Below are 27,102 nucleotides of genomic sequence, written 5' to 3' on the forward strand. Positions count from 1 at the left end.
TAGCCTATACCTAGACAATTGGTTCTCAATAAGAGCAAGCCAACGTTCAAAGAAGATAGCCAATACATCTTATTTCTGCTTTATGTGATATGCACAAACCTTATTCGAATAATCATCAATGAAAGTCACAAAGTGCATCACACCACCTAGTGATTGACAGGGCATGGGACCACATACACTAGAATCAACGAGAGCCATAGGCTCACACATTCATGTAATACTAGACTTTTTATGAGAACTACACGTCTACCTACCATAAAGACAATGATCACATGAATCAAAACATTTGTAGTCAAGGAGAAGAAGATATTGTAAACGAAAATGCATTTTCATTCCTTTTAAGGATATATGCGCAAGGCAACAATGCCATAATGATACATGTGATATGTTAGCCACAGTCAAAACATGATCAATAGAGACAAATACAAGCAAGGGATAGAGGCCACTAGCCTTGAAACCTTGAGTAAAGACAAGATTTCTAGTGAATATGTCTCAACATCATTTGGGTAGTTTTGCAATGAGCGGGGTATTAAGTGCTCATTGACTGCCCCTTACAACCCACACCAAAATGGTATTGCAGGGCACATGAACATGACAATTCAAGAGAGAATCATACTTAGCCAGGTATGCTTATTGTAGCATTTTTGGATTGAGGTAGTTACTATTTCCATACATTTGATAAATAGATCCCCATGTACTGCTATTGGTTATCAAGTTGTAGAGAAGATACGGTTTGGAAAACCTCCATCATATGCTAATTTGCGTATCTTTGGATGTGAGCCTTTTTGCCATGTTCCCAAGAACAAAAGAAATAAGCTAGATCCTAAATCAGTGAAATGTATATTTCTTAGTTATGTGGATGTAGGTGAGATGGGCTATCACCTATGGGATCCATAGGAAGGTCATCCATAGCCATGATGTTATTTTCAATGAGGAAAAGACACATAAGTAGCCCGAGTAGGTAGTTGAGGTATGCAATGTCATATTTTAGGAGGAGCTTCCTATTACTGTATAGCCAGCTAGACAACTTGTAGCTGCTATTCCAATGTCCCATGATCATGATGTTGGACAAGATGTACAGTCCCCATAGTCTATTTTACGATAGTCTACTAGAGATAGATGTTAGCATGATTGGTTTGTGCCCTCCATGAACTATGCAAACTATGGTGATAGATGCTAGTAAGCCTCTTACTTATGATAAGGCTATGCATAATGGTGATAGTCACTCTTGGGAGAGGGCCATGTAGTTAGAGTATGACTCATTGTAGAAAAGTCATATGTGGGATTCGGTTCCTTTTCCTAGTGAAAAGCATGCTTTGCCATGCAAGTGGACATACAAGTTGAAGAGTACCCTTGGACATCAGAAGCTAGCATATAAGGCCATATTGGTTGCGAAGGATTCTAAGCAAGGGCATTGTGTTGACTTTGATGAGGTCTTTTGTCTTGTGGTCAAGACGACTACCCTATGCTTAATATTGGCTTCGGTTATGTAGTTAGATTCGGACCTTTGTTGAATGGATGTATGTCAAGAATCGCGTGGTGGGGGGACTTGCCTGAGCTGCTACGCCAAACACACACTGTATACATAAGAGAAAGCTCACTCAAGAACACGAGAAGAGAGATGGAGGCCAAAATGTTTTCTTGCTGGTTTCTTCTTCTTCTTCCACACACTATACAATCTACACAAAGTATAGGTAAGATACAATATAAAAGAAAGTGGCCTACTAAGTCAAACAGTGCATAACCGACTACACTAATCGACTGGCGCTATGTCTTTGCCAGTTGTAGGTAGGTGTAACAAACTAAATATAATAAGTGATAAGTCAGTGGCCATGTGAGTATCATAATGACCACCAACATGCTAAGTGTAGATGTGTGGACCCATCTAGCCAGGCAGTCCATCATCAATGTACGCACGTGTTGAGCTTGGCATCTCAACACTCCCCCTCAAGCTCAACTCTATCTCTGCAACTCCAAGTAAGCTTCGAAACTTTCGAAGCTTCTCTGCACCCAATGCCTTTGTGAAAATGTCAGCTATCTGATCCTGTGTGCTGACATATACCAAGTCAATCTCTCCTGCAAATACCTTCTCTCTCACAAAGTGGTAGTGCACCTCAATGTGTTTTATCCTAGCATGGAACACTCGATTCCTAGCTAGCTGTATGCTACTCATGTTGTTACAATGAATGACAACTGGACCATCTCCCTGCACATCCAAATCACCTAATAACTTTTGCAGCCATACACCTCACATGTTGCCATAGCAGCACCTCTATACTCAGTCTCCGTACTCGATAAAGCAACTGTAGGTTGCTTTTTGCTGCTCCATGTAACTGCTGCACTACCAAAGAAAAACATGAATCCACTTGTAGATCTTCTATCTGACATGCTACCAGCCCAATCTACATCTGTGTATCCAAAGACCTGTACGTCCTTACCTGCCTCATAAAAAAGTCCATAATGTAAAGTGGACTTCACATACCTCAATATACGTCTAACTGCATCCAAATGAGGCTTTCTAGGCATCTACATAAACTGACTAACAAGGCCAACAACATAGCTCAAGTCTAGCCTTGTGATAGTCATGTAAATCAAACTCCCTACTATTCTCCTGAACATAGTAGGGTCTTCTATCTCATCCCCAACATCAGCACTCAACTTCACATTTTGCTCTAGTGGTACTGAAAGAGGCTTACATGCTGTCATACCATACTTGGATAACATATCCAAGCCATACTACCTTTGGGACAGCCATATACCATCATCACATCTAATCACCTCAATACCAAGAAAGTATCTCAGCTCACCCAAATCTTTCATCTCAAACTTCTTCTTCAAGAAGTCCTTAACTTCAACAATCCCATTGTCATTGTCACTTGTAATAATCAAGTCATCCACATAGATGACTATGATGACCAACCCTGCATCTCCCTTTCTCACATAAAGTGAGTGATCAACATCAAAAATACAAAATCCAATATTGACAAGATACTCTCCAATCTTGTCAGACCATGCTCTAGGTGCTTGCTTCAGCCCATAGAGCGCTTTCTTTAACCTGCACACATATGTGGGATGCTCTAAATCCTCATAACTTGCTGGCTGCTCCATATACACTTCTTCTTGCAATTCACCATGCAAGAAGGCATTCTTAACATCCATTTGCTGCAAACTCCAACCTTTGGTTGCTACCAAGAAAATCACATACCTAACAGTTGCCATCCTAGCAACTAGACTGAATGTCTCGTCATAATCTATGCCATATGTTTGAGCATAGCCTTTTGCAACCAGCCTAACCTTATACCTGCTAACTGAACTGTCTACATTATGCTTGACTTTGTAAACCCACTTACATCCAATAGCTTTCTTATCCTTAGGTAAGGCTACCAAATTCCAAGTCTTATTGGCTTCTAATGTAGCCATCTCTCATCCATTGCTGCATCCCAATGAGCATGTCCAACAACATCCTCAAAACAAGTGGGCTCAACATCCTCAACTAGTTTCACCATATAAGCATAATGGTGAGCTGCATAACCTTCAAAACCAAATCTTTTAACAGGATATCGGACCCTACTAGATCTGCGTACCACCGGATTACTCAATGGAGCCTTTACATTACTATGAGCTCTCTATACATCTAGTGTCCTGACTGAAGGAATACCAAGCTCATCATCCAAGCTCTCCAAACCACTAGAATCTCCATCCAATCCCAAATGACTGGTAGATGCATCATTACCATCCAGCACTTTCTTCTTTCCTTTGTCCTTCTCTGCAACACTTATAGATCCACCTGAAGATGTGGAGCTACTCCTTAGTCTCCTAGACCAAGGGCTCACTGTAGGTATAGTACCAGATGATGTTTCTGGTCCACTAAGACTCTGTGATTCTTGTTTTTCTTTTTTCACATAGCTGTCCTGATCATTATCATCATCTAATACATCACTAGTAAGTGCACACCAACTGCCCATCTCATCAAAGATAACATCTCTGCTCACTCTGAACTCACTTGTGACAGGGTTATAACAACGATACCCTTTCTGCTCTAAAGAGTATCCGATAAAAATGCATTTTTGTGCCTTTGGATCAAGATTCTTCCGTAACTCATCTGGCACATGAACGTATGCAACACAGCCAAATACCTTCAAATGCGATACATCAGGCTTCTTGCCAGTAAAGCATTCTTCAGGAGTAATCCCATGAACTGCAGTTGTGGGAGTTCTGTTCATAATGTAAACAGCAATATGGACAGCTTCAGACCAAAAATGTTTGGGCATATTCTTTTCAGCCATTAATGCCCGTGCAACTTCTGCAATATGCCTGTTTTTTCTTTCTGCAACACCATTTTTCTATGGGATATACCTGCAAGTAAATTGCCTCTTTATCCCATGAGTCCTCAAGAAGCCACTAAACTCATTAGAGAGGTACTCTCCCCCTCCATTTGATCTCAAGTACTTTACTTTTAAGCTTATTTCTTTTTCAACAGCTGCCTTAAAATATTTGAAGTGCTCAAACACATCACTTTTTTCCTTCATGAAGTATACCCATAACTTCCTTGAACAATCATCAATAAATGTGACACAGTATTTGATGTCACCAAGAGATACATTCTGTGTAGGCTCCCAAACATCTGTATGCACTACATCAAGTATTTTTCTACTCACTTCTCTATCATGCGAGAAGGATTGTCTTGCTTACTTACCAAACTGGCATGCTTCACAGACTTTATGCAATTCTACAACTCTAAAAGAAGGAAACCCTGTAACCAATCCTCTGGACTGCATTAATTTCAGCCTTTGCACATTTGCATGTCCAATACGTTTATGCCATATTTCAATATCTGTAACTACTCATTTTCCTTTAGCATACATAGCAGCATCCATTGCAGGAATTCCAGCATCCAAAGTGAACATTCGGCCAACTCTACTTCCTTTTGTGACCAACCTGCACTTATCATTAAAGTCTTCTACAAAACAACCTTTTGCATTGAATCGGATCTGCAACCCCTGCTCTACCATTTGGCCAACAGATACTAGATTCTTTGTAATTGATGGCACATGTAATACATCTGTCAAACTCTTTGTCTGGCCATCATACAAGGACAAGGGAACCTTTCCAATGTGTAAAATTGGGTGGCATGAATCATCACCTGTCTGTACATAACCTTGTTTTTGTAAGTCCTGCATCTCTCCAAACCCTTCAACATGACTGGTTATATGATTAGATGCACCTGAATCGACATACCATACATCATCATGTGTCCCCTTTCCTGTAACTGCATTCATCATATGCTGCATAACAAATAGACACTCATTTTTGTCTTTATTCTGTCGTGAAGACGATGCATAGTTTCCTTGCTGCAATTTACTACTACGAATATCATCCTTCTTTGCATAGCAATGGGTTGCAATATGGCTTGTTTTGCCACAATAATGGCAAACAATAGCAGAATTGCCAGAACCTCTATCTGCCATCCACCTCTTCCTCTAGAGCTCCACCTGCCTCTAAAGTTTCCTTTGCCTCCGGAAACCTACATTTCACCAAACTGTTGATTGAACCTGTTTTGCTGGTTATCGCCAGCACGTCCCATACCATGGCCTCTCGAAGAGGATCTACCACATCCCCTTCCTGAACTCGAGTAAAATGCTTGGACCTGTTCACCATTTCTTTCAGATGAATCACCCTACATATTGATCTCTTTAGTAATCATGAGAGAGATCAGCTCATCAAAATCTGGAAATGGCTTACGTACATATACTGAAGTAACAAATGATTTCCATGCCTTCTCATTGTTGAGGCCACTCAGAGTGGATGAAACCAAATCATCATCATTCGGCATTGCATCAATTGCTGCTAAAGCATCTGCAATGCTCCTCACTTCAACACATACTCATTGACAGACATTTTCCCTTTCTTCAAGGCATTCAACTCTTGCTTAAGTTGAATCTTTCGTGCCTTTGTATTTACTGAAAACATGCTCTCAAAAATTGTCCAAGCTGCATGTGAAATTTCTACATTCCTGATATGTCCCAGCATAGTATTATCAATTACTGCAGATAGCTAGTACATCACCTTTTTGTCTTTCGCATTCCACTTTTTCCATGCTTTTAACTCATCTGCAGAGTCGGAGGGATACTGATGGGACCTCAAATGGGCTGGCACTGGCTATGGCACTAGTCGGACCTCATGCTCATAACAGACAAACACACCCTCACGGCCTCGTGGGCCAGGAGCGTCTATCTGCTACTAAAGGACGAACTATCCTAAATCCTAATCTATGCGTTTATAGTTTTCTAGTCCAATGTTTCCCTTTCTATAAACTCCACAGAGGGAGAACCCATACATATTGGCAATAAATGCCATGCTAATCACATACATGGGAGGCAACCTCTCAGTGGGTTCACCGCGGCCTCACTGCAGCTCTCCTACATCGCAGGAATTGGCCCCTTGATGCGCTGCTCAACATATAGAACAAACGAATAAAATCCACTCTTTCATTTTAAACGTATTCCAGGAGATACCATGCGTCCTTACCAAATAATCTCCCAAGAAACGAACGTCTATCATACGACTTAGGTTGTCTTTTCACACTCAAGCGTGAGTCATCATAATCGAAAACAGGTGCTATGCATCCAGTCCTTTGTATTCTGATACCATGGTTGACATGCATATGCAAAGGTGGATGATCCTAAAGTGCTCAAACATAATTTTCAATCAGAAACATGTTGGGCACAACCAGGCTTTCCAATGCTCATTCACTAACTCGTTGCAGCGATGTAAGGATAGCACCGAGACAACACCAGTGCTACTATCCTCTTAATTAAGTGGTGCGCAGATCGGTCGCAGATAGCTCACGTAGTGAATCCCGGAAGGTCCCCAAGAACAAAGTACTCTACTTTTTAGCACAAAAACCCATGTAAAAGCAAGCACGACAAGAGGCAAGAGACAAATTGGGTTCAATCTCCCCCATGCCTTGTGTGAGCGCTTCACAAAGCATGTATTTTATATATATTTCCAATCTTCATGCTCAATAATAGCCCAATTACAAAAATATGACAAGCTTTTAGCTTTTGAGTTTGCTTTCTACAAAAATAGTCAAATAAAGCTAATGGACGGTGCCCATAGAGTCTGGCACGCCCAATCTCAATGTCCAAATAGAAATAACATATCCAGGCGCATAAGCGCATACAAAATAATAATCGATAATCAATGTCTCAATAGACATAACAAAATATAGGCGTGGCGCCTATCAAAATATAGTCCAAATGTCCAATACCCGCTAGACTCCAATGCTTTCCTCCGCCACTGCTGCTATCTCTACACATCAACTGAAGCATTCACAATCGTTAGTAAAATAATACAATTAAACCGACAAAAGTGAATACCTAGCAGTCTTCAGCTACATAAATAAATCAACTGGTTAGAAATAAATCTTAACCTTAATTTATTACGAGTGCGCACTCTAAACTCATAAACGTTTATTAATTTAATATGCATTTTGCGAAATCACCCGCTATGGAATCACCCATGTACACGCTAAATTAATGAAACGCCCGAAAAGGACAGGCGTCCCCATCAACTTTTCGCACAAAGAATCCTCTTTGTGTATGAGCCCCGGTCATCTAAGTTTACGGAATCCACCGTAAAACCTCACGAAATCCACCGTGGAATATGCCTCCTGGCATCAATGATCGGTCGCAGATAGCTCACGTAGTGAATCCCGGAAGGTCCCCAAGAACAAAGTACTCTACTTTTTAGCACAAAAACCCATGTAAAAGCAAGCACGACAAGAGGCAAGAGACAAATTGGGTTCAATCTCCCCCATGCCTTGTGTGAGCGCTTCACAAAGCATGTATTTTATGTATATTTCCAATCTTCATGCTCAATAATAGCCCAATTACAAAAATATGACAAGCTTTTAGCTTTTGAGTTTGCTTTCTACAAAAATAGTAAAATAAAGCTAATGGACGGTGCCCATAGAGTCTGGCACGCCCAATCTCAATGTCCAAATAGAAATAACATATCCAAGCGCATAAGCGCATACAAAATAATAATCGATAATCAATGTCTCAATAGACATAACAAAATATAGACGTGGCACCTATCAAAATATAGTCCAAATGTCCAATACCCGCTAGACTCCAATGCTTTCCTCCGCCACTGCTGCTATCTCTACACATCAACTGAAGCATTCACAATCGTTAGTAAAATAATACAATTAAACCGACAAAAGTGAATACCTAGCAGTCTTCAGCTACATAAATAAATCAACTGGTTAGAAATAAATCTTAACCTTAATTTATTACGAGTGCGCACTCTAAACTCATAAACGTTTATTAATTTAATATGCATTTTGCGAAATCACCCGCTATGGAATCACCCATGTACACACTAAATTAATGAAACGCCCGAAAAGGACAGGCGTCCCCATCAACTTTTCGCACAAAGAATCCTCTTTGTGTATGAGCCCCGGTCATCTAAGTTTACGGAATCCACCGTAAAACCTCACGAAATCCACCGTGGAATATGCCTCCTGGCATCAATGATCGGTCGCAGATAGCTCACGTAGTGAATCCCGGAAGGTCCCCAAGAACAAAGTACTCTACTTTTTAGCACAAAAACCCATGTAAAAGCAAGCACGACAAGAGGCAAGAGACAAATTGGGTTCAATCTCCCCCATGCCTTGTGTGAGCGCTTCACAAAGCATGTATTTTATGTATATTTCCAATCTTCATGCTCAATAATAGCCCAATTACAAAAATATGACAAGCTTTTAGCTTTTGAGTTTGCTTTCTACAAAAATAGTAAAATAAAGCTAATGGACGGTGCCCATAGAGTCTGGCACGCCCAATCTCAATGTCCAAATAGAAATAACATATCCAAGCGCATAAGCGCATACAAAATAATAATCGATAATCAATGTCTCAATAGACATAACAAAATATAGACGTGGCACCTATCAAAATATAGTCCAAATGTCCAATACCCGCTAGACTCCAATGCTTTCCTCCGCCACTGCTGCTATCTCTACACATCAACTGAAGCATTCACAATCGTTAGTAAAATAATACAATTAAACCGACAAAAGTGAATAATGATGCCAGGAGGCATATTCCACGGTGGATTTCGTGAGGTTTTACGGTGGATTCCGTAAACTTAGATGACCGGGGCTCATACACAAAGAGGATTCTTTGTGCGAGAAGTTGATGGGGACGCCTGTCCTTTTCGGGCGTTTCATTAATTTAGTGTGTACATGGGTGATTCCATAGCGGGTGATTCCGCAAAATGCATATTAAATTAATAAACGTTTATGAGTTTAGAGTGCGCACTCGTAATAAATTAAGGTTAAGATTTATTTCTAACCAGTTGATTTATTTATGTAGCTGAAGACTGCTAGGTATTCACTTTTGTCGGTTTAATTGTATTATTTTACTAACGATTGTGAATGCTTCAGTTGATGTGTAGAGATAGCAGCAGTGGCGGAGGAAAGCATTGGAGTCTAGCGGGTATTGGACATTTGGACTATATTTTGATAGGCGCCACGCCTATATTTTGTTATGTCTATTGAGACATTGATTATCGATTATTATTTTGTATGCGCTTATGCGCCTGGATATGTTATTTCTATTTGGACATTGAGATTGGGCGTGCCAGACTCTATGGGCACCGTCCATTAGCTTTATTTTACTATTTTTGTAGAAAGCAAACTCAAAAGCTAAAAGCTTGTCATATTTTTGTAATTGGGCTATTATTGAGCATGAAGATTGGAAATATACATAAAATACATGCTTTGTGAAGCGCTCACACAAGGCATGGGGGAGATTGAACCCAATTTGTCTCTTGCCTCTTGTCGTGCTTGCTTTTACATGGGTTTTTGTGCTAAAAAGTAGAGTACTTTGTTCTTGGGGACCTTCCGGGATTCACTACGTGAGCTATCTGCGACCGATCTGCGCACCATTAAGATACAACGAACTCTATGTCATGATGTGCATCAGAAAATCAGCAATAATTAGCACGCAAATCGCACCATTCAAACATCCCAACCCCCTACGTTTTGGTATTGCTTTCGTTGCATAGGTGTAGAGGTTCATTTTGTCATGTTCTGATGTATGAAAAGTGATAAATCACAAACTTTGACAAGAAGATAGGGCAAACTAAGGCTAAACCTCATGCTTTGCCACTACCACACATCCACAAACAATCATTATATTTTTCCTTATTTTTGTGAAGTGTATTTCTATTTTTCCCTTTATTTTTTCTATTTTCTTGATTTATTTGTCAATAAAATATGCTATTTTCTTATTTTTCTTATTCCAATCACTGCAGCATACTACCATTCAATTTATTTTTCATTTTTCCCCATAGAAACACATTTCACCCACCCGTCGAAATGACAAAACTACCATTTTACTGCTTAAAAATTGCATTTCGGGTTTACCAGAATAAAATAGCGCATGTAAATCATTGCAAAATCAAAAAAAAAATTATAAACAACAATTAATCATGATGAAACCAGCACTCAAACAAATTTTCATCCAATAAGAACATCATTACCATCATAAACTATCAAAAAACTTCATTTTCCTTCATAAAAATGGTCATACCGTGTTTTTACGAAACCTGAGACGCATTAAATGACTGCATGACCAGTGGTGGGCGAAGCCTCCATTGCTCTCAATCCAATGCTACACATCAATCTTCAGCATCTCCATCAATCTCCATCACCGTTTGCTTCAATCTCCTTCTCGATTCCTACTTCAAGTTAGTGCACATGAATAGCCCATAGAGAGGAGAGAGAGGGAGGAGAGAGAAAGACTAGATTCTGATCTCTTCATTTAGCCAGCCATCTCTTGCGCAAGGACCGGCGATAGGATCAGGGAGGAAGGAGAAGTTGGTAGCCAATGTCTGTTCTATGGGTTGCTTACAGCCCAAAAAACGATTTTGTAGGGGGGGGGTAGCGAAATTTTCGGCGCCATGCTGCAGATGTCGCCATCTCTCCACACCGCATTTTGATAAAAATGAGGGAGGGGGGTTTAAGGTCCCAAAGGGCACCCCCCCTTTGGCCTAATTTTTGTCCACCTTTTCACTCTTGGCCAATTTTTTGCCTCTTCCGTGTCCAGGCTCCGTTTCGGCCTCTGAAAAATCATGCGCGTCCGTCTCGGCATCCCGCACTGACTGGAAGCTCCCGGCATCCCGCACGGCAGTCTGAAAAATTATCAAAAATTCACAAATGTCGCTCGGGCGCCTTTTAAAAGTCGTCTTTCACTTGGTGCTTAAAATCGTCCTAGCTGCACCGCCGCCTTCGATGTCGAATATTTTTTCCCTAAATTCCAGATTTTTTGGTAAATTTTAGGCACATCCTGGGCTCAAAACTCCGTTCTCAGATACCCAGCTCTGGCTCCTTTTCTTAACCTGAGACAAACTCATAAAGGCCCTTTCCAATGAAGAAGTTTATCACACGAAACTTCTATGAAGGGTAGTTGTTCTTGTCGAGCTTCTCAATATTGGGATTTCCACTGTTCTCTGCCATTATCACAAACAAGGATATAACACAGCAAGCTAGTCTTCTGTAATCTTCCACAACACGTGCATAGTAGTACACCAAGCAACCTTTTTCACTGATTGCTCAACAATACATGTAATCTACAACCTGTTTGCAGATAAACCTTATGTTTGCTTCTTGCAAACACCTACATATTCGCAATTTGTAACCTACACACCCACTTTCAGTCAATATAGCTGAAATCACAGTGTACCTTGAAACTGTTGTCCGTAACCTTGCGACTCTAAAACGGGGCCTGAAATGGCATCAGACGCCCAAAATAATTGTGGAAAAGCCCTGAAGGGCATATCTGCAGAATATACAGTGGTCTGCTCGCACACCAAATCTCACAGCAATCTGAGATTTTTGCTCGACCCTGCTTCCGATGCCTCCATAAGCACTATCCAAGAGAGAGAGTGGAAGAATGGAAGAGCTTCTTACCCATTGCTTGCTTGCTCGAACCTTGCTTCTTCTCCTTCACTTCAGCCTTTGAAATCAACCTCTCTTAGTGGCATGGCTCTGATACCATGTCAAGAATCGTGTGGTGGGGGGACTTGCTTAAGCTACTGCGCCAAACACACACAATATACACAAGAGGAAGCTCACTCAAAAACACAAGAAGAGAGATGGAGGCCAAAATGTTTTCTTGCTGGTTTCTTCTTCTTCTTCCACACACTATACAATCTACACAAAGTATAGATAAGATACAACATAAAAGAAAGTGGTCTACCAAGTCAAACAGTGCATAACCGACTACACTAATCGACTGGCGCTATGTCTTTGCCAGCTGTAGGTAGGTGTAACAAACTAAATATAATAAGTGATAAGTCAGTGGCCATGTGAGTATCATAATGACCACCGATGTGCTAAGTGTAGACGTGCGGACCCATCTAGCCAGGCGGTCCATCATCAATGTCTGCACATATTAAGCTTGCCATCTCAACAATGTAAAGATGGCTTTCTTACATGGGCACCTTCATGATGGGATTTATATGCAGCAACCTAAGGGCTTTAAGGGAAAAAAATGCAAGGAACACCTAGTGTGCAAGTTGAGAAAGAGATTTTATGGCCTTAAACATGCACCTAGGAAATGGTACCACAAGTTTGATATCTTCATGCATTCACAAGGATATACATATAATGATATGGATCTGTGTCTCTACATGAAGACAGCTCATAATGGTAGCCTTATTATCTTGGTACTTTATGTGGATGATATGTTGATTGCTGGAAGAGCTCATGATGAGTTGGATGCCTTGAAAAGTCAACTCAAAGAAGAGCTTTGAGATGAAGGACATGGGATAGGTCTCACATATTCTTGGCATACGCATCATGTGTGAGGGACTCCTTTACTTGTCATACAAAGACTACATACATAAGGTCCTTGAGTGCCTCCATGTGCAAGATGTTAAGCATATTGGCTATTATTTACCTTCCCATATGAAGGTCAATCATGCATATCATCCCTAGTTAGATATGGAGAAGGTCGATATGGTCAAGATTCTTTATGTATCCGCAATGGGAAGTTTGATGTTGATGTCAGGAGGCATATTACACGGAGGATTCCATGCCACGGTGGATTCCGTGAGGTTTTACGATGGATTCCGTAAACTTTTGTTTACCGAGGCTCATACACAAAGTGGATTCTTTGTGCGAGAAGTCGATGGGGACGCTTATCCTTTTCGGGCGTTTCTTTAATTTAGTGTGTATATGGGTGATTCCATAGCGGGTGATTCCGCAAAATACATATTAAATCAATAAACATTTATGAGTTAAGAGTGCGCACTCATGATAAATTAAGGTTAGGATTGATTTCTAACCAATTGATTTATTTATGTAGCTGAAGACTGCTAGGTATTCACTTTTGTCGGTTTAATTGTATTATTTTACTAACGATTGTGAATGCTTTAGTTGATGTGTAGAGATAGCAGCAGTGGCGGAAGAAAGCATTGGAGGATAGCGTGTATTCGAGTTATCACCTATATTTTGATGGGCGCATATCTTAGGCATGGAGCCTATATTTTGTCACGCCTATTTATTAAGGCATTGGATATTTATTTATTATTTTTGTATGCGCATGGGCGCACGATTATGATATTTGTATTTGGACATTGTATTGGGTATGCGTGACTCCTTGGGCGCTTGCCCATTAGCTTTATTTCTATTTAGCACTAAAGCAAACTCAAAAGCCAAAAGCGTGCTATTTTGTAATTTGGGCTATTATTTGAGCTTGAAGATGATTAATACATAAAATACATGCTTTGTGGAGCGCTCACACAAGGCATGGGGGGAGATTGCACCCAATTGGTCTCTTGTTCATGACGTGCATGCTTTCTACCTTGAGTTTTGTGCAAAAAGTAGAGTTTCTTTGTTCTTGGGGACCTTCCGACACTCACTACGCATGCTTACGGCATCCGATCTGTGCACCAGTGGTATCAAAGCAAAGCTAAGATTGAGCGCTTCCAATCGCTACTCATCTTGCACGAAGGTGGAGCTCTTGGAACGATCGAGCTCTACAGTCAGCTTCATCGCGAACGGTTGATACGGGTGGATTCCTGGTGGTCAAGAACCTCTGCCTACAGCCTCTGATCGTGAAGGACCGGTCTGAGGAAGCGGAGGACCACTCCTACATCTCTCACTACAAGTCATTTTTCCACAATCAATAACAGATAAGTTTCCATAACTTTCAAAAGTTTAAGCTTAATTCAAAAGCTTAAGTAAGCTTTAAAAACTTATTTAAGAGCTTAAGCCCATAAACTTCGATGTCTACTAACTCGACACCTTCTAAACGGATTTGGCGGTGGAAAAAACGGGCCCCCCCCTCAGATTTCGACGATTCAGTTAGTTAGCTTAAGTTCTCTTAAGCTTAAGTCATTTAAGCTTCATATAAGTTCAATCATACAAGTTCTGCAAGTCTACAACTTCTGCAAGTTCACCAAGTCCATAGAGATTAAAACTGACTTATTTCAAAAACTCCCATAAGGACTGTTCCTGTGTAGAAGCACAAAACTACAAAATTGTTCCCTCGAAGACTCTGTTCGCATACGCAGACTTGATAAACCAGTTTCAGCACACGCAGAAGGTCATACGCAGTTTCTTCGAAGACAACAAATCCCACAACCACAAAAGACAAAGACCGTAAAAGCCAAACAAAAATTTATAAGCCTTGTATATCTGACTTTGAGCTACGCTCATCCCACTAATTGGATTTTGAGAGTGTGAGGTCTTTTGGATTTTTACAGGATGATGGAACAAAATATGGATGATTTAATGGCTGAAGGCGACCTTCTCGAACCTACGATGGAACAAAAATTGGATTTAATTATAATGCAGCTTGATGAAGAATGAAGAGCCCGACAAGCTTTGCAAGTTTAATTGGCCAATTTGCAATGATCTACCACCGGCAAAGAAGGACCACAACCCGAAGATCTTATCCGACGTACCATTGATGCGACGCTCGAAGCTCAATCCATCTGCAAAGAAACAAAGATAAGTAAAAGAAATTTCAAATTCCGTACTTTCAATGGAATTCGAGATGGAAAGACTGTACTTGCATTCATCAGTCAGTTTGATGATTACTTTCATGAAGAGACATACGCTGAAAAAAACAAAATTAAATGTGTCACTAATCATTTAGTCGATCGAACATCTCTTTGGTGGACCGTGGTTCGTAAGAGTATTGAATGTCCCACTACCTGGGAGAGTTTCAAAAAGAAGTTTATGCAAAATTTCCTTCTTCCTCAATTCCATGAAAAAGCCATAAAGCAATGGGATCTTCTACAGCAAAGAGATCGTGAGCCTATTTCTCAATACACCAAATGTTTTTGGAATGCCCTACTCCAACTCCAAATGCTTGAAGACGTACCTGAAGTGACTCACAAACGCAAATTTATGTCTAGCTTACTTGGGCATTACTACGCTGAAGTCAATATGTTTAAGCCTACAACCCTTGAAGATGCAATTTCTTTGGCTCATGACACTGAAGGCAAGATTCGAGGAAGAGACAAGAGTCCACAACAATTTCAAGCAAATGGTAACTATGGTTCTAAGCAATTCAATTCAAATTTTAGAAGATTCAATCAAAGTCGTTTTCCTTCATCATCTTTCCGTAAGTCTTGGACAAAACCACCTGCTTTGCCATCAAATACCAATCAAAACCCTAAGCCATCCTCACAGCCAAATCCTAATATTCCTAGACTTTCTGCCATTGCCATCAATGTATCTAAAGCCAAACCTATAGTTTGTTACAAATGCCATCACCCTGGACATTTAGCAGCCAATTGCCAATCGAAGAAGCCACCTGTCCATATCAATTGCCAATCGAAGAAGCCACCTGGCCATATCAATTATCTTGGAGCAATGGAAGATGAAGACCATGAGGAAATGCCTGACTTTATGGAAGATGAAGACGACATTGCTATTCCTTCAGATACTTTACCAGGTATGCCAACTCCACATTCTTTATTGACAATGAAATGTTTAGTGCATGAAAAAGAAAAGATTATTTTGCATGATGATGGTAGTACACATGATTTTATTTCTGCAAAGTTAGTGAAAGAATTGAAATTACAAACTGTTTCTACACATTATCGCATTAAAGCAACATTCTTAGGCACAAGATATAATGGAACACAAGAGGTGCATGACATAGAAATTAAAATTGGTGAATATACTGAACGTAGAAATTTCCTAGTTGTATCTTTGCAGTCTAGTGATATTATCCTAGGTATGCATTGGCGCCATCAGCATAATCCTAACATAGATTATTCCACGCATTCAATTAAAATTTATTTTCAAGGAAAATAAATTACATTGCATGGTATGTACGCATCTAATAATTTTCCACTGCTTACTCATACTCAAGCTAAATGTGCACTACGTAAAAGTAGTAAATATTATTTAATTTGGGTTAATGAACTTCAAGCTACAGAAAAACATATGCACCCTAGGCATAAACAATTCCTTGCACAATTTAAAGATTGTTTTGCTGAAGATTTACCACCTGGACTACCTCCTTCACGTCTTGAAGATCAGAAAATAGATTTAATTCCTAGTACACAACCACCATGTAAAGCACCATATAGGCATAACCAGATTGAACAGAAAGAAATTCAAAATCAAGTAGAGGAATTATTAAAAAGAGGATTAATTAGACCTAGTAGTTCTCCATTTGGCGCACCTGTTTTATTAGTAAAGAATAATAATAATACTTATCGCATGTGCATTGATTATCGTGCCCTAAATAAGATTACTGTTAAGAATAGATATCCGATTCCTAGGGTAGATGATCTTATGGATAAACTACAAGGTTCTACTATATTCAGTAAAATAGATCTTAAATCTGGTTATCATCAAGTGAGATTAGATAAATCTGATATATTCAAAACTACATTTAGAACACAATTTGGACATTATGAATTTCTAGTGATGCCTTTTGGATTGACTAATGCACCTGCTACATTTAGTCAAATGATGAATCGCATATTTTTGAAATATCAGCATTGTGTTATAGTATTCTTCGATAATATATTGGTATTCAGTAAAAATGAGAATGAGCATTATGACATCTGTCTTTAGTTTTCAAGTTGTTGAAATATAATCAATTATATGCTAATCTGGAAAAGAGTGAGTTCTTTCAAACAGAGATTGAATATCTAGGTCATATTGTGTCATCTGAAGGTATTAAGGTTGATCCTAAGAAGATAGAAGCAATATTAAACTGGCCCATACCTAAAAATGTGCATGAGTTACGTTCTTTTCTAGGTCTTGCTAGTTTTTAGAGGAAGTTTGTGCGAAATTTTTCATTACTTGCCTTGCATTTGACTAAACTTTTAAAGAAAGGTATTGTTTATCATTGGTCTGATAATCAATAAAAATCTTTTGATTTATTGAAACATGCATTAACCCATGCTCCTGTATTACAACTACCTGATTTCAATAGACCATTCTTTTTAGTAGTTACCGATGCTAGCGGATCTGGAATAGGAGCCGTACTTATGCAAGATAATCATCCCATAGCCTATTCTAGCTGTAAACTAAAACCATCTGAACTTAAATATTCTACATATGATAAGGAATTACTAGTTGTGGTATAAGCCTTACGACAATGGAAACATTACTTAATGGGTTTTGAGTTGATGATTAAGACTGACCAACAAAGCATTAGACATCTCCTTAGTCAATCTCAAATATCTGACCGACATATCAAATGGGCAGCTTTCATTCAGAGTTTTCATCCTCTTATTCAATATCAACCAGGAAAAGAAAATGTAGTAGCCGATGCTTTAAGTAGAAGACCAACCATTCATAATATCTCTATCATATCATTTGATTCTCTTATCCCTATGAAAGATACTTATCATTAGGATCTTACTTTTCAAGCTGATTGGAATAAATTAGTTGGAAATAAGTGGATTCCTATTGATTCACTGTCTTACAATGATGGATTCATATTTTATGAAAAGAGATTATGTGTTACAGTTCCATTTAGATCTTTTGTTTTGAATGAGATTCATTGTCCTCCATATCAAGGTCATAGAGGTATTATATCTACTTTACGTACATTGACTGAAGATTTTTATTGGCCACATATGGACGCTGGTGTATCTAACTTTGTTTCTGAATGTTTAGTTTGTCAACGAGTTAAGAGACATCATGGTAAACAGTATAGTTTACTTATGCCTTTATCTATTCCATCAAGACCATGGGAACATATTTCTATGGATTTTATTACTGGTTTACCTAACACTAAAGCTAACCATGATATGATTTGGACTATTGTAGATAGGTTTAGCAAACAAGCATATTTCATTCCATGCAAGAAAACTTTAACAGCATCTCAAGCAGCTCAATCGTTTTTGAAAGCTGTTTTCACTAATCATGGTTTACCAAAAGTTATTATTTCTGATCGTGATTCTAGATTCTGTAATAATTTTTGGATTTTTTTGCTAACTTAGGAACAAAGATTGATTTTTCATCTGCATTTTCATCCTGAAAAAAATGGTCAAACAGAAGCTACTAACAATACTATTTTAGATCTTTTACGTGCTTACACTATTTCAAAACCACACACATGGGATACACATCTACATTTACTTCAGTTTGCATATAACAATACACCACACACAGCTACAAAGAAAGCATCATTTGAAGTGATTTATGGTTATAGATTGTCTACACCTATTGCATCTTTATCAAATAAGATTCAGAGTGCTGATGATATTGCTAACATGCACGCTACTATTTTTGATGAAGTTAAAGATATGATTGCCAAAGCCCAGCAATCATATACAAAGCAAACAAATAAGAAAAGACAGGCCATGAATTTCAAAGTTGATGATTATGTTTGGTTAAGAATAGAAAAACGTAGATTACAAAGTGCAGATAAACATCCAATTGTAAAATTAGCACCTAGATTCTATGGACCATTCAAGATCATTCACAAAATCAATGACAATGCATTTAAACTAGAACTACCACCACATTGGAAAATTCACAACACCTTTCATATTAGTTTATTACGACCCTTTAGAGGCCAATTACCTGTACACCCTGTTTATGAAAACCCACCTTTGTTAGATGAAGAGATTGAAATCCTTGAGCCTGAAGCTATTATAGATACTGACTTTATGACCACTAGAACTGGCCGTAGATACTCTAGATATTTGGTCAAGTTTAAAAACCATCTTGTTGAAGAGGCCCAATGGATGCACGCTAGAGACTTAAATGCTTTCCCCACTCTGTTAACTCCACATTGAGCTAATAGCAATTGAGGATAATTGTTATCCCACCTCGGGGGTATGATGCCAGGAGGCATATTACATGGTGGATTCCATGAGGTTTTACGATGGATTCCGTAAACTTTTGTTTACCGAGGCTCATACACAAAGTGGATTCTTTGTGCGAGAAGTCGATGGGGGCGCCTATTCTTTTCGGGCGTTTCGTTAATTTAGTGTGTACATGGGTGATTCCATAGCGGGTGATTCCGCAAAATACATATTAAATTAATAAACGTTTATGAGTTTAGAGTGTGCACTCGTGATAAATTAAGGTTAGGATTGATTTCTAACCAATTGATTTATTTATGTAGCTGAAGACTGCTAGGTATTCACTTTTGTCGGTTTAATTGTATTATTTTACTAACGATTGTGAATGCTTCAGTTGATGTGTAGAGATAGCAGCAGTGGGGAGGAAAGCATTGGAGGATAGCGTGTATTCGAGTTATCACCTATATTTTGATGGGCGCATATCTTAGGCATGGCACCTATATTTTGTCGCGCCTATTTATTAAGGCGTTGGATATTTATTTATTATTTTTGTATGCGCATGGGCGCACGATTATTATATTTGTATTTGGGCATTGTATTGGGTATGCCTGACTCCTTGGGAGCCCGCCCATTAGCTTTATTTCTATTTAGCACTAAAGCAAACTCAAAAGCCAAAAGCGTGCTATTTTGTAATTTGGGCTATTATTTGAGCTTGAAGATGATTAATACATAAAATACATGCTTTGTGGAGCGCTCACACAAGGCATGGGGGGAGATTGCACCCAATTGGTCTCTTGTTCATGTCGTGCATGCTTTCTACCTTGAGTTTTGTGTAAAAAGTAGACTTCTTTTGTCCTTGGGGACCTTCTGATGCTCACTACGCGCACTTATGGCATCCGATCTGTGCACCAGATGTATACCATGATAGCCACGCATCTAGACATAGCATTTGATGTGGGAATTGTGGCATGCTATATAGCTACACCTAGCCGATGATATTAGGACACTGAAGAGTATCAGGAGGTACCTAGAAGTCACTGCTTGCAAATATGAGCATTTGCTATGGTGGGCAAGATACTACAATCATGGGTTACACTAACTGTGACTATGCAAGATATGCAGATAGTAGGAAGTCCACCTCTATGTATATCTTTACTTTTACTGGAGGTGTTGTTTTTTGGATGTCCAAGGGGGTGCTGAAATGCACAAGGCTTGCAAGAAGGCCTTACTGTTATAGGCCATCTAGTAACGGAGACCTCGATATTACTGTTACTCATACATTGCATTCGGATTCTCTAAGTGCTATTCAATTGGCTAAGAATTTGGTATTCCATGCAAAGACAAAGCACATTGAGGTGATGAAGTGATAACACATTGAGATGTGCTATCACTTCATCACGGAGGTGGTAGAGGACAAGTATGTTGAGCTTGTCAAGATCTTGATTGATGAGAATCCTGTAGATATGCCCACTTAAAGTCTCTCAATAGAACATTTTGCCTTCCTTAGGAAGATGATGGGCATACTATCAGATGACATATGTTCCTCATCATGTTGTACTTAATGTACATTTGTACTTTGACACTTTTTTCTTATTATCTCCTTACTAGAGGCATATTCCCCTTTAAGGGGGAGGTTGTTGGAGGTAAAGGCGCTTGTGCCTATGCTACCTTGTATTTTACACTCCATGATCACATATCTATACACTGTAGGTGGTGGGTGCCCGTCACTGTCACTTTATTTTTTATTCTTTTAGTGACTATTGAATAAGGGAAGGCCAATCACACATTGTGACTGTTGGAGTTCCCACATATAGTCTCTCTCTCTCTCTCTCTCTCCACCATAGCTCTCACTTTGCTCTTGCTTCCGCTTGTGTACTACCACTCGAGCTCTGCCTTTTATGAAGCTACAAGGAGATGTGACTATCAAAATCAGCAAGAGCCTTGCAACTAATCAACACATCTTTAGACTAGAACTAAGTGATTCTTGTCCTTGTCTATCTTCCTTTGATTCAAGAGCTACACTTGACCGCAAATTAGATTCTTGGTTAGGCTAGATCATGAAATTAGAGGCCATGAGAGAGAGTGGTTAATTTTGCTTCCTTGAATGGGTGCATTACCTTCAAGAATGTGGTTCTTGATGATTGAGGTAGGATTGATTATGAAAATTGGAAAGGATGGAAAATCATAAACTTAGCGACCTTGCAAACCATTTAGAAAGTTAAAGGAATGCCTTTATTCGTAGAAGCTGGTGCTAAAGAGTAGTATAATAATCATCCTCTCACATTTCACTCTATTGTGCTTGCTTTTAGGGAGGAGTCCTATTTTCTGAAGTGGAACTTATGTACAACAAACTTTAAACAACTAAACATGTCTTTTTCCACCAACAAAGTGGCTGGCTATAAAACATATGTGCTTCCTTAGTTTGAGTTTCAAACTAGCTTTTCTAATGCAACAATGCACTTTACATATTTAATTTCATTTTTTGCAAAAGAGAGGTGAAATTGAGGATCTCTAACCATGTGTTACTCTCCTCTTTTCTCAACAAAAGTATAACCAAATTTTTTCTTATGCTAGGACATGGAGAATTGAAGCATTATGTTGACTTTATACTACCAAATGCACGCTTTAACATTATCGGGCATGTGCTTTGGAGCATCAAATTGATTCACATGATCTTAACCTACTTTAATATGATTGGTATTGGAAGATTCTTCCAACGCAAATTAATTTCTCATGAATTGTGAAGCTACACAAACTTTTAAAAATAACTATTTTTGAGCCCAATGTCTCGATCAATGTGCCACATGTATGACACTTCAATGAGCTAAGATTATGTAAACTTACTTTGATTATCTCATTGTTTACTAGTCTCTAGAAAGTTCTTAGTCTCTTTACATATTAGGATTAGTAGGTTTAGCATGTGTATGGTGGTGTTGTCTATGCAAAGGGAGAATTTGGAATGCTACAATGTTAGCCTTTTTTTGTCATTGTTACAACAAATTTCTATTTCAACAATCCTACCAAACCATTGAACAATGGTGCCATCCACTACTATTATCCTCTGAGTGCAAGACTATTGCAATAGTTTTCGGGCCCCACCTACACTTCATAAACCTTGTACATTATCGTGGCTTTTATATAGGATGAGAGTTGATTCAAACCCCTATCCATAATTGTTAGCACCACACATACGTTCATTGAACACTTGATGCATCCAACAAGTATATTAGGAGTCCAATAAATATTGCCAAATGAATAATTGAGGTTGATCTTATTTGTGCTAACTTGCCCTTAAAAGTTGCGATAGGAAGCCAAATATATGGATACTCTTATGAAAGAGTGTTTTTCGAGAGGCTGTCATATATATTGCAAGTATTTGATATACACATATCAAGAAGCAAAAAGATGGTCCTCGCTCAGAATTGTGGACGCTTTCTTTTAGTAATTGGGAGCCATGATCACCGAATGGCCGACCATACGTCGGTCGATGGGAAGACCGCGGTCCTGAACATACAGAAGTCTGACCCAAGTCAAAGGCGAGGGTGGGTCCCACACGCATCGTCCAATCTACGTGGCACAATGCCTAGCGTTGTATACTTGGCAAAAGAAACATGTCATTGATGAGAAATGCTGATGTGGCCTTTTGACACCGTTGGCTCTGCTGGCCACCTCAGCATGCGGGCGCCAAGGCAGAGCCGTTGACAGTATGGCGTTAGGGAAGAACCACCACTCTTCCGTTTATTTTGCCTTCTCGTCGAGAGTCTCTCTCGTTCGTTCTCCGCCTCCTCTTCTCCACATACAGAGAATCGAAGCAGCTCTTGGCCGCCGCCATGCATGCTCGAGTTCGGCCCCCAGGCTTGGCTGTACTGAAAGGCCTGCCAAACATGTTCAAGCTTTCGCTTAGCTGCTTCGGCCTCTTCCTCTTCCTCCTCCTCATTTCAGGCTCCCGCAGCAAATCGACCTCCACAGACGGTACAGCGGAGGTGATCTCCCATAGGCTCACGGCAGGAGAAGCTTCTTCGTCTGCGCGCAGGGAGGCGGCTGCATCCAGGACGACGCTGTCGAAGAAAGGCGCGGAGGATGACGACGAGAAGGAGGAGCCTTATGCGGCCGGGAAGCCATATTCACTGGGGATGAAGATCTCAGACTGGGACGAGCAGCGGACGGCGTGGCTGGCCCGAAACCCTAAGTACCCGAGCTTCGTGAAGGGCAAGCCGCGGATCCTCCTGGTGACGGGGTCGCAGCCGGCGCCCTGCCAGAACCCGGTGGGCGACCACTACCTGGTGAAGTCCATCAAGAACAAGATCGACTACTGCCGCCTGCACAACATCGAGATCTTCTACAACATGGCGCACCTGGACACGGTGATGTCGGGGTTCTGGGCGAAGCTGCCACTGCTGCGGCGGCTGATGCTGTCGCATCCGGAGGTGGAGTGGATATGGTGGATGGACAGCGACGCCATGTTCACGGACATGGTGTTCGAGCTGCCGGTGGAGAGGTACAAGGACTACAATGCGGTGTTTCATGGCTGGGATGAGCTGGTGTACAAGAAGAAGACGTGGATAGGGCTGAATACGGGGAGCTTCCTGCTGAGGAATTGCCAGTGGTCACTGGATTTGCTGGAGGCGTGGGCGCCGATGGGGCCGAAGGGGAAGGTCCGGGACGAGGCGGGGCGGGTGCTGACGCGGGCGCTGGAGGGGCGGCCGGAGTTCGAGGCGGACGACCAGTCGGCCATGATCTACTTGCTCATAACGCAGCGGGCCCGGTGGGGGAGCAAGGTGTACCTGGAGAGCGCCTATTACCTGCACGGCTACTGGGTGATCCTGGTGGACAAGTACGAGGCGATGATGGAGAAGTACCACCCGGGCCTCGGCGACGACCGCTGGCCGTTCGTGACGCACTTCGTGGGGTGCAAGCCCTGCGGCAAGGGCTCCGACTACGCCGCCCAGCGCTGCCTCAGGCACATGGAGCGCGCCTTCAACTTCGCGGACAACCAGATCCTGCAGATGTATGGCTTCCGGCACAAGCACCTCTCCTCCCACCGGCTCGCCCGCATCCGCAACGACACCGCCCGCCCCCTGGACGTCCAGGACGACCTCAAGCTCCTCCATCGCTCCCCTTCTTCCTCCTCCTCCTCCTCAGCTCTCTACTAACGTACCACACTCTCTCTCGCTCTCTCTCTCTCTCTCTCTCTCTCTCTCTAAATCATTGACCGCAAACACCAGAAATCCTAGCGAGCGCCAAGAGACCCGCAGTCGACCCGTACTCCATTATGCACTGATGAGTCTCCCCAGCCTCTCTCCTGAATCGAATCCTGACATCGACCACATTTCCTCGCCTGTACGTTACATTTACGGCCTTGTTCTAGGCTGATTCATATCCTGATTCTTCAATTTCCCTCCCAGTGTTCACCAAAAACATTTTTTACAGCCAATACAAAAACCTTTGGATGTGTGGACTTGTAATTTTTTTTTGATACTTTAAGGTCACAAATTTACTGTCTAAAAGTTCAAGGTATTTTACATTAAGTTCATAATTTGGTTGTCAAAAACCTTGTACCAAATAATTCCACATTCTAAAAATTGAAGTGGGCCACTGGATAAAGGGCTTAGGAAGGGTGCTAGACAAAGGGTTAGGCCACTGGGGGATGAAGGGTTGCAAGCCGCCGAAGGAAGATGCAAGAGGAGTCGTAGATGGAGATGGAGGGGGAGGAGAAGGAGAAGTTGAAGAAGAAGTAGGCTGCTAGAGGAGGATCGAGGAGGAGGAGCCAAAGATGAAGATGGAGGGCAAGGAGACCGTTGGATGTTGGGCCCACTTGGCGCTGGAGGAGGATTGAGGAGGAGGAGCCGAAGATAAAGGAGGCCACTGGACGTTGGGTTGTTGGAGGTAGGGCAGCAGGCCGTTGATGGAAGATGGAGGAGGAGGAGGAGGAGCCAAAGCTGGAGATGGAGATGGAGATGGAGATGGAGATGGAGATGGAGGGGGAGGGGGAGAAGGAGAAGGAGAAGGAGAAGGAGGAGTCGAAGAAGAAGCAAGCCCGGCTACTGGAGGAGGATCGAGGAGGAGGAGGGTGATGAAGATAAGGAGAGGAGATGAGATGAAGATGGAGAGCTGAAGATGAAGATGAAGATGTAAGTGGCAGATGGAGTTGAACGAGCTAGAGCCTAGAAGATGAAAAAGACCAGGGACTCAAGGAGATGGGAGTAAAAAAATAATTTGAAAAAATGGTCACGACTCACAACTCACTTTGGATACTACCCACCCTTCCCATTCTAGAATCTACCCATTCCAAGTTCCAATTTCCAAACTTCAATGCACTGCCCAACCACCCTAAACTATTATCACCAAGTAAATGAAATTCTGTCAGCAAATATTCTTCTAATCTTTTTCATATTTTTAATCATTAATAATTATGCTTCATCTAGTGGAGTTCCTGATGATCAAGATGACAGATTGTTTGCCATGCAGCATGTGTCTAAGAATGTATCTAGGCAGAACAGAGATGAGAGATGGTGCATTGATTTAGGGGCTTCAAATCATATGACACCCCATGGAGAATGGTTTGATGAGATGGTTGCAAGTTTGCATGGACATGTTTGTGCTGGGGATGACACCCAGCATAATATTCAGCATATAAAGGAGTTGTACCTTTGTTGATGCTTGCCTGAAGGCAAGAAAAAGAGCATGCATGATGTACTACATGTACCTACAATAACCAAGAATCTTTTATCAATATGGACAAATGGCCAAACAAATTCTGCAGGTTAGATTTAATAGAGATGGATGCTTTGTGTTGGTCAATTTTGGGGTTTTTGTGGTGTTTATGGGGTTTGTGTGGAATAAAAAATGATATAAAATAGATAATAAAAAATAGTATTTTTTTACATAAATAAATAAGAAAAAATTAGAAAAAATAAATAAATAAATAAATATTTGTATTCGAAAAATAAGAAAAAATAAGATTTATGTATGTGGATGTGTGACATGGCTAGATCATGAGGGATGAGCCTCAGTTCAGCCTTTTCTTTGTGTTAAAGTGGAGTCTTTATTACTTTTATAAAGAAAAAACACATTAAAAATGCTTCCTACACCTATCAGCGCATGCATAATCTAAGCAGTAGGAAGAAGGAGGGGCTTTGAGGTTGACTAATTGCTGATAAGATTCTAAATTTTGATCTTTTGCTTATTCATGGCATATATGATGTTTATGGTTTAAGTTTAAGAGGGTCGAGCAACACAAGAATGCTTGGTGCTTGGTTGACCATCAGCAACACAGAATTACATGTATATTAAAATCATTAAAAGAAATATATTTTCACCTCACAATGCTGATTTTTGAATGATAAAATGATTGAGCACTATGCTTCATACACAATTACATTGCATGCAACTCATGGTATCATTATTGGGGATGCAATGCAATTGTATTCATGCATATGATCTATGTTGAGTATGTGAGATATACTAAGCTATAGGTTTAGACAATCAATTTCCTTGGGGACTATTTAGTGAGGAAAACATCTATATCTCCTAGAATGTTTGAAAACAAGAGTGGCATTTGTGATGTATATATTATTTGTGTTAGCGGCGCATCGAGGGGTCAATCCTTAAAGTGTAGGAGAGTCGTAGTGGAGCTGTGGCATTTAGCCGAGGGGGCGTCTGCTCAGTCTGTACTTACGTGGTGTTTTACACCAATATGTGTAGGGACTCCCTCTAAGGAGTGTGCGAAGAAAGGTTTAACCGTTGGATTACAATCCAAAACAAACACAAATTTTTTTATAGAAGTTAGGGTAGTGTGTC

At 40.5% G+C, this 27,102-nt stretch overlaps 1 protein-coding gene across 1 annotated transcript; it reads left to right on the forward strand.

Annotated features, from left to right (window-relative positions):
- Positions 1–22,991: 22,991 nt before the first annotated feature.
- LOC148013790 (xyloglucan 6-xylosyltransferase 2-like) lies at positions 22,992–24,754 on the forward strand. Its single transcript, XM_087668158.1, has one exon. The coding sequence runs from the start codon at positions 23,133–23,135 to the stop codon at positions 24,453–24,455; it is 1,323 nt and encodes a 440-aa protein (XP_087524284.1). The 5' UTR covers positions 22,992–23,132; the 3' UTR covers positions 24,456–24,754.
- The last annotated feature ends 2,348 nt before the right edge of the window (positions 24,755–27,102 follow it).

This window comes from Lygodium microphyllum, chromosome 26 (genome assembly GCF_053477565.2).
Source record: "Lygodium microphyllum isolate KBCC chromosome 26, Lygodium_microphyllum_v1.1.10, whole genome shotgun sequence".
Classification (NCBI taxonomy): domain Eukaryota; kingdom Viridiplantae; phylum Streptophyta; class Polypodiopsida; order Schizaeales; family Lygodiaceae; genus Lygodium; species Lygodium microphyllum.

What these genes read in the sequence shown, in the direction of transcription:
- LOC148013790 (XM_087668158.1), top strand. Translation starts at nt 23,133, where the DNA reads ATGCATGCTCGAGTTCGGCCCCCAGGCTTGGCTGTACTGAAAGGCCTG.